The sequence below is a fragment of the Aedes aegypti genome, chromosome 3 (genome assembly GCF_002204515.2).
Source record: "Aedes aegypti strain LVP_AGWG chromosome 3, AaegL5.0 Primary Assembly, whole genome shotgun sequence".
NCBI lineage: Eukaryota > Metazoa > Arthropoda > Insecta > Diptera > Culicidae > Aedes > Aedes aegypti.
In genome coordinates this window covers 362,785,803-362,797,921 of record NC_035109.1, presented here as the reverse complement: position 1 = coordinate 362,797,921, position 12,119 = coordinate 362,785,803, and the positions used below count along the sequence as shown (strand labels likewise).

General features: G+C 36.1%; 1 protein-coding gene across 2 annotated transcripts in view; it reads left to right on the top strand.

Moving 5' to 3' along the window:
- The window catches only part of LOC5566873, a 326,698-nt gene that overhangs the window by 302,078 nt on the left and 12,501 nt on the right, over positions 1-12,119 (top strand). For both annotated transcript variants that reach the window (XM_021848992.1, XM_021848991.1), the window contains one exon: positions 7,266-7,814. In XM_021848992.1, coding sequence (XP_021704684.1) covers positions 7,266-7,384 — 119 coding nt within the window. In that variant the 3' untranslated portion in view covers positions 7,385-7,814. The remainder of the gene's footprint in view (positions 1-7,265; positions 7,815-12,119) is intronic.

Here is a 12,119-nt window from a genome sequence, read left to right as displayed (position 1 = left end):
TATGATATTGATTTTAATTTTATCGTTTCTCAAAAGTCATTTTAAATACCCATTCATTTTTATATCAACATTTTTTTACTTTTTTTACAATTTGCTCAACATTTTTCAGGTTTTTGAATTTATCGCATTTTTATTAAGTTATTTTCTTGTTATCCATATCTTTGCTTATTTTGTTTGGTAAGAATTTGCCTAAAACAAATCGAAGTCTACTTTCAAACCGGGTTTCCAGCTATTTAAATATTTTTTGTCTTGAAGATTTTTTACTTCTCATGTTTCTGTACATTTGTTATGAAGATTTTCCAAATCATGATTTCATGTCCTCTAACGTTACTTTTCGATTATAAGTTTTCTCTTCGTTTCCTATTTCAACCAGGTTTTTTTTCAACTATTTTCGTCTTACTTTCATGTTTGTCTTCATGTTTGTCTTCAAAAGTCTCTTCAGTAGTCTCTTCAGAAGTCTCTCAAGAAGTCTTTTCAAAAGTCTCTTCAGATGACTTTTCGCATGTATCTTCAGAAGACTCTTCTTAATTTTTTTTCTCAGGACTCTTGAAAAGTCTCTTCAAAAATCTCTTAAGAAGTCTCTTCAGCAGTCTCTTCAGAGGTTTCTCCAGAAGTCTCTTCAGAAGTCACTTCAAAAGTATCTTCAGAAGTCTCTTCAGTCGTCTCTTCAGAAGTCTCTGCATAAGTCTCATCAGACGTCTCTTCAGAGGTCTCTTCAGAAGTCTATTCAGAAGTCTCTTCAGAAGTCTCATCAGTGGTTTCTTCAGAAATTAACTTCAGAAGGCTCTTCAGAAGTCTCTTCAGAAGTCCCTCAGAAGTCTATTCAGAAGTCTCTTAAGAAGTCTTTTTAGAAGTTTCTTTAGAAATCTCTTCAGAAGCTTCTTCAAAAGTCTCTTCCGAAGTCTCTCCCGATGTTTCTACAGAAATCCCTTCAGAAGTCTCGTTAGAAATCTTCTTATAAGTCTCATTAGAAGACTCTTCTAAGCTTTATTTCAGAAGACTCCCTCAGATGTTTCTTCAGAAAACTCTACAGAATTCTCATCAGACGTTTCTTCAGAAGTCTCATCAGAAGACTCTTCCGAAATTCATTTCAGAGGTCTCTTCAGAAGTCTATACAGAAGTCTCTTCAGAAGTCTCTTTAGAAGTTTCTCCTGAAGTCTCTTTAGAAGTCTCTTAAGAAGTCTCTTCAAAAGTCTCTTCAGAAGTCTCTTCAGTCGTCTCTTCAAAAGTCTCATCAGACGTCTCTTCAGAGGTCTCTTCAGAAGTCTACTCAGAAGTCTCTTAAGAAGTCTTTTTCAGAAGTCTCTTCAGAAGTCTCTTCAGAAATCTCTTCAGAAGTCTTTTCAGAAGTCTCTTCAGAAGTCTCTGCAGAAGTCTCTTCAGAAGTTTTTTCAGAAGTCTTTTCAGAAGTTTCTTAAGAAGTCTTTTCAGAAGTCTCTTAAGTAGTCTTTTCAGAAGTCTCTTCAGAAATCTCTGGAGAATTCTCTTCAGATTTTTTTTCATGAGTCTCTTCAGAAGTCTCTTCAGAAGTCCCTTCCGAAGTCTCTACAGAAGTGAAGAAGTCTCTTCAAAAGTCGTTTTAGAAATTTCTACAGAAGTATCTTCAGAATTTTTTCATGAGTCTCTTCAGAAGTCTCTTCAGAAGTCCCTTCAGAAAACTCTTCAAAAGACTCTTCAGAAGTCACTTCAGAAATCTCCAGAAATCTTTTGAGGAGTCTCTTCAGATGTTTCCTCAGAAACTCTCTTCAGAAGTCTCTTCAGAAATCTCTTCAGAAGTCTCTTCAGAAGTCTCAGCAGAAGTTTCTTCAGAAGTCTCTCCAGAAATCTCTGCAGAATTCCCTTCAGATTTTTTTTTTCATGAGCCTCTTCAGAAGTCTCTTCCAAAGACTCTTCAGAAGTCTATTTAGAAGCCACTTCAGAAGTCTCTTCAGAAGCAATTTCAGAAGTCTCTTCAGAAGTCTCTTCAAAAGTTTCTTCAAAAGTCTCTTTATAAGTGGCTTTAGAAGTCTCTTCAAAAGTCGCTTTAGAAGTCTCTACAGAAGTCTCTTCAGAAGTCTTTTCAGAAGTCTCTTCAGAAGTCTCTTAAGTAGTCTTTTCAGAAGTCTCTTCAGAAATCTCTTCAGAAGTCTCTTCAGAAGTCTCTGCAGAAGTATCTTCAGAAGTCTCTTCAGAAATCTCTGCAGAATTCCCTTCAGATTTTTTTTTCATAAGTCTCTTCAGAAGTCTCTTCCAAAGACTCTTCAGAAGTCTCTTCAGAAGTCACTTCAGAAGTCTCTTCAGAAGCAATTTCAGAAGTCTCTTCAGAAGTCTCTTCATAAGTTTCTTCAAAAGTCTCTTTAGAAGACACTTTAGAAGTATCTTCAAAAGTCGCTTTAGAAGTCTCTACAGAAGTCTCTTCAGAAGTCTTTTCAGGAGTCTCTTCAGAAGTCTCTTAAGTAGTCTTTTCAGAAGTCTCTTCAGAAATCTCTGGAGAATTCTCTCCAGATTTTTTTTTTCATGAGTCTCTTCAAAAGTATCTTCAGAAGTCCCTTCCGAAGTCTCTTCAGAAGTCTCTTTAGAAGTCTCTACAGAAGTGACTTTAGAAGTCTTTTCAAAAGTCGCTTTAGAAATTTCTACAGAAGTATCTTCGGAAGTCTCTCCAGAAGTCTTTTCAGAAGTCTCTTCAGAAGTTTCTTAAGAAGTATTTACAGAAGTCTTTTCAGAAATCTCTGCCGAATTCTCTTCAGAATTTTTTCATGAGCCTCTTCAGAAGTCCCTTCAGAAAACTCTTCAAAAGACTCTTAAGAAGTCTCTTCAGAAGTCACTTCAGAAGTCACTTCAGAAATCTCTTAAGAAATCTTTTGAGGAGGCTCTTCAGATGTTTCTTCAGAAAGTCTCTTCAGAAATCTCTTCAGAATTCTCTTCAGAAGTCTCTGCAGAAGTCTCATCAGAAGTCTCTTCAGAAATCTCTGCAGAATTCTCTTCAGATTTTTTTCATAAGTCTCTGCATAAGTCTCATCAGAAGACTCTTCTCAACTTCATTTCAGAAGACTCTTCAGAAGTCTCTTCAGAAGTTTCTTTAGAAATTGCTTCAGAAGTCTGTTTAGAAGTCTCCTCAGAAAGTCTCTTCAGAGGTCTCTTCAGAAGTCTCTTCAGTAGTCTTTTCAGAAGTCTCTTCAGAAGTTTCTTAAGAAGTCTTTTCAGAAGTCTCTTCAGAAATCTCTGCAGAATTCTCTTCAGAATTTTTTTTCATGAGTCTCTTCAGAAGTCTCTTCAGAAGTCTCTTCAGAAGTCTCTTCAGAAGTCTCTTCAGAAGTCTCTTCAGAAGTCTCTTCAGAAGTCCCTTCAGAAGTCTCTTCAGAAGTCATTTCAAAAGTCTCTTCAAAAGTCTCTTCAGAAGTGACTTTAGAAGTCTCTTTAAAAATCGCTTTAGAAGTCTCTACAAAAGTCTCTTAAGAAGTTTCTTAAGAAGTCTTTTCAGAAGTCTCTTCAGAAGGCTCTTAAGAAGTCTTTTCAGAAGTCACTTCAGAAGTCTCTTCAGAAATCTCTGCAGAATTCTCTTCAAAAAATTTTTCATGATTCTCTTCAGAAGTCTCTTCAGAAATCTCTTCAGGAGTCTCTTCAGTGTCTCCTAAGAAAGTCTCTTGAGAGGTTTCTTCAGAAATCATCTCAGAAGTCTCTTCAGAAGTCTCTTCAAAAATCTCTTCAAAAGTCTCTTCAGAAGACACTTTAGAAGTCTCTTCAAAAGTCGCTTTAGAAGTATCTTCAGAAGTCTCTTCAGAATTCTATTCAGATGTCTCATAGGAAGTTTCTTCAAAAGTTTCTTAAGAAATCTCTACAAAAGTCTTTTGGAAGTATTTTCAGAAGTCTCTTCAAGAGTATCTTTATAAGTCTCCGCAGAAATCTCATCAAAAATTTCTTGAGAATTTTCTTTAGAAGTCTTTCAAGAAGTCTCCTCATAAATCTCTTCAAAAGCCTCTCAGAAGTCTTTTCTAAAGCCTCTCAGAAGTCTCTTCAGAAATCCCTTCAGAAGTCTCTTCAGACGTCTCTTCATAAGTCTCTTCAGAAGTGTCTTACAAAATTTCTTTTGAAGTGTCTTCAGAATTCTTCGAAGAAGTCTCTTAAGAAGTCTCTACAAAAGTCTATTCAATAATCTCTTCAGAAGTATCTTCAAAAGTCTCTCGAGAATCTTCACATAAGTCTCTTCAGAAGCCCCTTCAGAAGTTCCTTCATAAGCCTCTTCGGAAGTCCCTTCAAAAGTCTTTTCAGAGGTCTCTTCAGAAGTCTCTTCAGATGACGCTTCAGAAGTCTCTTGAGAAGTCTCTTCAGAAGTCTCTTCGGAAGTCTTTTCAGAAGTCTTTTCAGAAGACGCTTCAGAAGTCTCTTCAGAAGTCTCTTCAGAAGACGCTTCAGAAGTCTCTTCAGAAGTCTCTTCAAAAGTCTCTTCAGAAGTCTTTTAAGAAGTCTCTTCATAAGTCTCTTCAAAAGCCTCTTCAGAAGTCTCTTCAGAAGCCTCTTCAGAAGTTTCTTCAGAAGTCTCTTCAGAAATCTCTTCAGAAGTCTCTTCAGAAGACGCTTCAGAAGTATCTTCAGAAGTCTCTTCAAAAGTCTCTTCAGAAATAATCTCGAGAAGGCAATTTAGTGGTCTCTTCAGAAGTCTTTTTAAATTCTCCCGTCCCGTCCCGTCAGAAGATTCTTTGGAATTCATTTCAGAAGTCTCTACAAAAGTCTCTTCAGAAGTCTCTTCAAAAGTCTTTTAAGAAGTCTCTTCAAAAGCCTCTTCAGAAGTCTCTTCAGAAGCCTCTTAAGAAGTCTCTTAAGAAGTCTCTTCAGAAGTCTCTTCAGAAGTCTCTACATAAGTCTCTTCAGAAGTCACTTCAGAAGTCTCTTCAGTAGTCTCTTCAGAAGTCTCTTCAGAAGACGCTTCAGAAGTCTCTTCAGAAGTCTCTTCAAAAGTCTCTTCAAAAGTCTCTTCAGAAATAATCTCGAAAAGGCAATTCAGTGGTCTCTTTACAAGTCTTTTTAAATTATCTTCCTAAGTCTCGTCAGAAGACTCTTTGGAATTCATTTCAGAAGTCTCTTCAAAAGTCTCTACAGAAGTTATTTCAGAAGTCTCTTCAGAAGTCTTTTAAGAAGCCTCTTCATAAGTCTCTTCAAAAGCCTCTTCAGAAGTCTCTGCAGAAGCCTCTTCAGAAATCCCTTGTGAAGTCTCATCAGAAGTCTCTTCAGAAGTCTCTTGAGAAATCTTTTCAGAGGTCTGTTCAGAATTTTATTTCGAGTCTCTTAATAATAATTTTCTGATGGCTCTTCAGGGGTCTCTCTAGAAGTCTCTACAGAGGTATCTTCTTAAGTTTCTTCAGAAGGCTCTTCGTAAGTCTCATCAAAAGACTGTTCTGAAATTCATTACAGAAATCTCTTTAGAAATCTCTTCGGGAATCTTTTGAGTAATTAATTTCAGAAGAGTCTTCCGAAATTTAGCCAAAAATCTCAAAGAAGTCTCATCTAGGCCTCTAAGTATACCTGTAAAGAAGTTTTTTCAGAAGTCTATTTGGAAATTTTCTACACAATTCTCCTTATAAGTCTAATTACATCATTTCTCAGATGTCTCATCAGTGGTCCCTTTATAAGACTCTGCAAAATTCTCTTCAAAAGTATGCTTAGAAGTTAATTTTAGAAGACCCTCCAGAAGTCTTCACAGATGTCTCTGCAGAAGTCCCTTCAAAATTATTTTCATAAATCTCTTCAGAAGTGTCTTCACAAGCCACTAGATATCGTCAGAGGAGTCTCTTAAGAAATCTCTCCAGGAGTCTCTTCACAAGTCTTAGATTCCATGAGTATCTCTAGAAGTCTGCAGATGACCTTTGCTGTCATGGAGGTATTCACATAAATCTCCAAAGATTTGTTATCGGTAAACTCTACTTCTGAGAAGTTGTCAAAGTCTTAACTGAAGTCTGCGCAGATATCTTCATTACATTGATCTTCACACAAGTATTCACAGAAGTTTTAATAGATGTCTTCGAAGAAGTTGTTTACAGAAGTGTTGACAATAAAAGTCTAAACATAGGGCTTTACGGAAGTCGTCATAGATGTTTCAACAAATGTCTTCACAATGAGCTCTCCCTAAATTAAATGAATTTCGACAGCGAATTCCGGTTTGTGGCTGCTCATGTGTCTGACGCAGTGGAAACCTGTGTAAGCATATCTTCACGATAGTTTCAGTTTATGTTTGACGAGATGATTGTTTTTCCCAATCTTTTCCTTCATTAACTTGAGAAGAATCGTCAATTCATTCAAATAACACCAGAAAAATTCATCGCTCGCTATCGATTACAGCATTTTTCATTGATCACCGTCGATTATCATCGACCAACCTCACACTGGGCTGGGCGCTGCTAAAAATTTCACCAATTTTAATGTTTCCTTTCTTTTCACCCCAGTTTGGGGCTCCCTTTCAGTAAGTTTTATAGCTATTTTTTTTTCGTTGTTCCATCGCCGGCCAAGTGAAATGGGGATTAGTTGAGCCAATTCAAAATCAAAGCGGAACTACTAACTGGCGCAACTGATTTTCACTCTCTTCTACTGCCGTCGACGTCGACTTCACAGTAAAGGCTTGCAACTTGCAACAACCAAACCATGAACTTGTCAATATTAATCGCCGGTGTAATTGGATTACGGTAAGGCACGGTCTCGATGGAGCAAGGGTTTGATGGAGTTGAATGCACTGTGAGTCGTTCGAAGTCTTCGTCGTCGTCTTGATGGGGACCATTTTTCGTCAATGGAGTTGATTTCTGGTACACATGGTAGGGTTAATATGAGGTGTTTGTGGATATGTGATTTGGTTGACGACTCTCACGAAAAAGGAAATCGTGTGTTCGACTTAAACCACTGGGTAATGTTTGCATAGTGTATGTTGAACTTACAAATTTCTATGATTGATTAACTAAAGCAGCATGATTGCAATGGTATGAATTCACAAGTGCTTCAACAACGATTAACAACAGTGTAAATAATTCTATTCAAAGGCAATTATTTTAGCACACGTATGCTGCCATGTTCAATTTGTTACCGCTGTTGAAAATGTGGCAACTAACAGACCTAGCTGTAATAACTATGCAAAGTTAAGGCTGCGGTTTGGCTGATTGAATCAGTTTTTTATAACAAAATTGAAAGCTGTGGTTTGCAGGCAAATTTGTTTGCATTTCTTGTATCCATTTTTCACTAAATAACCATATCACCATATATTCTTGCTCTAATAAAACATATTTTTTCTTCTGTCTTATTCTCAGGTCTGTTTATGCGTCCGGACGAGGCCAATCTGTACACAACCCTGGAGCAAACGATGAGCAGTAATCCGAACGTGTACTTCCAGCGAGGTGGCGGGGTCCATCCGGGGATGATGTACTAGAACAATAGATAAAAAGGGAAAGAGCGATGGTTCCTACAAAGCAAATATAAACGAGAAACAAAGCGAAAGACGCCCGAGATGTCCGACTCCACAGAGGACGTTAGACCTCAGGTTTCGGACCATTCGGTTGATCGATTGATAGTATTTTTGGAGCAACACCCAACCACCGTAAACGCTGCCGCCAGAGCCGCCAAAATGTTTGGATTCAGTAGCAATACCACATTACCAACACTGCTGAAAAAGGAGGACGGAAGCGCAGACGAAGGCAGACGAAACAAGTGATTTTAGTTTTAGTAAGAGTTGATTTGTAAGGACACCCGAGGAGATCCCGAAATGCTTCTTCCAACCCTCTCCAGCCCTTTGAGTAGATAAGAGTACGCAACCAGTATACCCCGCTAGGATCTGCTACTTTCGACTTCATTAGATTTTAGTAAGTATACAATAGGGTGCGGTTTATTTTTTGGGAAGTTCTCAAAACCGAAAGCTCGTGTGCTATTCTGCGCTCAAATCACATAAAAAGAGAAACCTCAGAGCTCAGGCCAAAAATATTGAGATTTCGTTATAAAATAAGACCTTAGTGAAATTTTCATACCTTCGATTTTTTTTTAATGAATTTGCATTCTTTAGAACCTTTTCTCTTTAAAATAAAATTTATAGAAAGTTTGTCTAGCTTTTATTTTTTTTTTCAAATTTGTCTTCATTATTCTAAAACTATGAACCTAGTTGACCGTTACTTTATGAATGTTCAAGTGCAATTTTGCTGGGCACTTCGGAAAGCCCAAAAGTAGTGTGTGGTCTATTGATTCCGTTGCAGTCTCCTGTGTGAGCGACGGATCAGAATCAATCGTGTCCGGTTCGCATTGTTCGAGTGAGAAAAGATGTTCGAGGATGGATTGCAACTGGTAAGCTCGTTCCATGCTTATGATAACACATTTTTATCGTGGCTACTTTACTTTTAAGTAATTTTCAAACCAAACTATGGATGGTTCGTTACTACAAGTTTCGACATAAACCCTATTCCTGTTTCATGTAATTTATTATACTCAATTTTTTTTCACCATTACTAAATGCAAACCTTTTTAAAAAGTAAGAGTAGTATGTTTTCTTCATATCCATGGATTGCATCACTGACCGAAGGTTGCTCCCAGATCTTTTTCCTTTATTATTAATAAAAGCCCTTCCCATGGCGATGAAGAGGTATTCTCGGTTGCTAGAAGCAATCATTACACCCTTCAATTCCTTCCCTATCCCAACTGGCTCTAAGGTAAATTGAAAACTTAGAGAGTAAGTGGAAAGTCCTATCCCATATCCCAGTTCCGATCGATCACAGAGTAACAACCATTGACAGTAGCGTAGCTTAGGGGTGCGTGGGTGCGGTCCGCACCGGGTCCCGAGCTCCTAGAGGCCCCAAAATTGCAGTACGGATTTCTTATAGCATTATAAGTTCAGCATAACTTGCCGAAGACTGCCGAACTTGCATAAAATTAAAAAAAAAAACATGACGAGCATAAGTTCTGGAAGAGACACGGATCAGCGATGTACAGGGACCCCTTGATTATTTTATTTTATACTTAAGCGATAGGTTGAGAGTGAACCGTGGCTTTTGGCCCCCACGCTTTGAAGGCTTTCACAAATATTAGCTTTGTAAGTTGTAGTTCTTTCTTTTTGGATTCCAATCGATTAATACCGAGAATGTAGTAAACTCAACTACACTACATTTTAATCATACCGCCCATTGAGTCTATCTACGACTTTGTATTCACAAATATATACCTTATAGAATCTGATATCAAATCGAATCTACGCTGGTTTGTATGCTTCAAAAAATGGAGCATTGGTGAGCTTTGAGTTCATAATATTTGTTGATGATCTGAACCATTCTCATTGGCATTCATTTAAGAAATGATACATATACCTCAGATCTCAATAACATATATATGAGTTGAAAACTAAAAGTGTAGATTTTATAGATTTCAACGATTGAGATATTTTTAAAATCTTAAATTTTGAGGAATGAGTAAGCCAATGATTTAATGTTTTATTTACTTTTAGGCAGACGCAAATATTAAGTTTCCTTTGTATCCGTGACTACTAGGGAAAGCGCAAGGCGGGGAGCAATATTAAGGGCACAGATTTTGGTACGAGCAAGTAATACGAAAAAAGGTTCATTTCACAAATGTTCTTTTCTTTCTTTTGTACAGTGACAAAAGTTATCCTTAGATTCGTTGTTCCATGGAGTTCTTTGACTTTGAAAACGTTTATGCCCTGATGGAAATATATTTTTTCTCCCCTTCTAAATTTTCGAGGGACGTGGCGGACATTAAAATAAACACAATATTTGTATCACACTTACCTCAAAACCTGTTTAATGTATATCGAAGTCTTTTAAATCATCCAAAATTATGCACCAAAAATGCTCCAAATTTTTTCCCGGGGGACCTTAAAACCTTCTTTCAAATTTTCTCCTGGTAATTTATATTAAATTAAGCCATGGATTCTACCAACATTTGTTTTTCCATAGATGCCTCCTAGATGAACTCGAAAAAAATCATTAAGGTATTTCAAATCGTCAAAGATAATTCAAAATTTACTACAGATATTTATTTCTGGAATTTTTCAAGGATTCCATTGTGGAGACCTCTGAGCATTTTCCCCTGAAAATCCCGTGGTTTTCCAAGTATTCCTTCACAAATATCTCCAGAGACTCTTTTCTAAATTATTTCACTTATTTCAAAAATACCCCTTTAGATTCATCTGTGGTTCTTTTCTGGTGTTCATCTTAGAGGTTTGCAAAAAATTCTCAGTTAATTTAATAATAGTCAATAAAATACTTTTGGATTCGTGCTTTTTCCAGGGAGTTCTTGACTTCACACATTACCACAAGGTGATAAGAGCAGTAACTTCCCCAGAAACCTGTTAGACCAGTTTTTTTTTCTCCAGGATTCTTCAGAATGGTCTTGCAAGATTTATTCTAGGACTTCTTTTACATGGAGTTTCTAGAAAAAAATCCTAGAATTTAAGAAACTTCGACAGAGTTCCAAGAACATATTTTTACTTCAGAAAAATCTTTGCATGTTTTATTTGGGTGTATTCCAAAATTGTCTCCAATGATATCTCTATGAGTTTCACTGGGAATCTCTCATAAAATAATATCAATGATGAAATCAAACATTCTATCTTTATTTCCTCCCAAATCTCCTAAATATTTTCCTATGAATTGATTTAAGATATGTTTTTCACTAGTAATAAAAGAGCTCAACTACGAATAAACGTAAGAATACAACTAAATACTGTACAACATACAGAAAGTTATTTAAGAATACCTTTGAACAACCTTTTAAACAAAAACTTCTGCAATTGTTTTATTTATATAATTTCGATTACATCAAACACTATTTCATGGCGGAAATCCTGGCTACGCTCTCGAATGAATGATTTTTTACCGACCAAAAACTTTTCGAACTTTAAACCACGAAATATTCTTCAAAATGTTAAATGTTTTCGAAAAAAAAAAATATGGAAGTCAGTGTGAGTTTGGTGCTGAAAAGCAGTTTTTAAAAGCCCCTCAACCTTCAAATCTATTTCCGCACCGGTCTCCTAAAATTCTAGCTACGCCACTGGCAACCATTGACATATACAGCCAGTCTATGCTACGCTTACTTCCTGAATGTTTAAGTGATTTCAAATATTTTTACAAGCTTTTGAGAATAATTTGATCATTTTTATGCATTGCTAATTAATAAAAACCATCCAAAACCAGAATTTACAAAGAATTATATTTTTAAACTCTTGCCAGATAAACTTAATATCAAGGATGAAAATGGTTATTTTACTTTGTAAAATTATTTTGAAAGTCATAGCAATGACGATTACATACGAAGCACATGGGATCATCACCCGAGCATGTGGTTTCTTTTCGCAGTTTCAATTTCAGTGTGTACATTTGACACGTGTTTCGTCGTGTACGTGTAAACTTCAAAAGGTCAAAACCTTATAACAGCGAAAATATGTGATTTTTACATAGGTTAAACATTTTTCCCTCGTAGCAGCAACTAAAATCATTCAAATGATGCATAAAGATCATCTTCAAAATCAAGCTAAAATTTGGCAAAACAATTAGAGTCAATCTATCCACCAAAATTATCACATGTCGTAATTATCGAAAAATACACGTTTCATTCCATAGTCCAATCTACTGTTTGGGTCCTTTATTTGATGTTATTCAAAATTAGAGTATTCAATATTTTCAATTAAGTGATATGGACAACTTTCCTGATGAAATTAAATTATGGTGATGAGAAAAATTGTAGACCATGTAATTTCAAGCATCTTTGCCAAAAACAGGTTTATTTTGTAACGCTTTACTTTACTGATTTAGAGCTCTTTTTCCTATGTTGACATAGGGTGATCCATAGAAAACTGGTTTTTGGCTCCAGCTTTTTCAATTCTTAAATCTCATCAAAGTAAAATGTGGAAAATGGTGAGTTATTGTTGTTTTTCTTGCAAAACACGCCTATTTTGATTTTGAATATCTCTGATCGGGGTTAATACAACAAATTTAAAAAAAGTACAGTAACTTTAACTTAACAGAAAAGCACTAAAACCAAAGAATTTTTAGTTAGATTTTGAACTAACATAGACATTAACAATCTTTTTGTATGAGAATTTGCATATTTTAGCTTCTAAAAGATGTCCAGGAATGTGGAAATTAAAAAGATATGAAAATAATTACTAA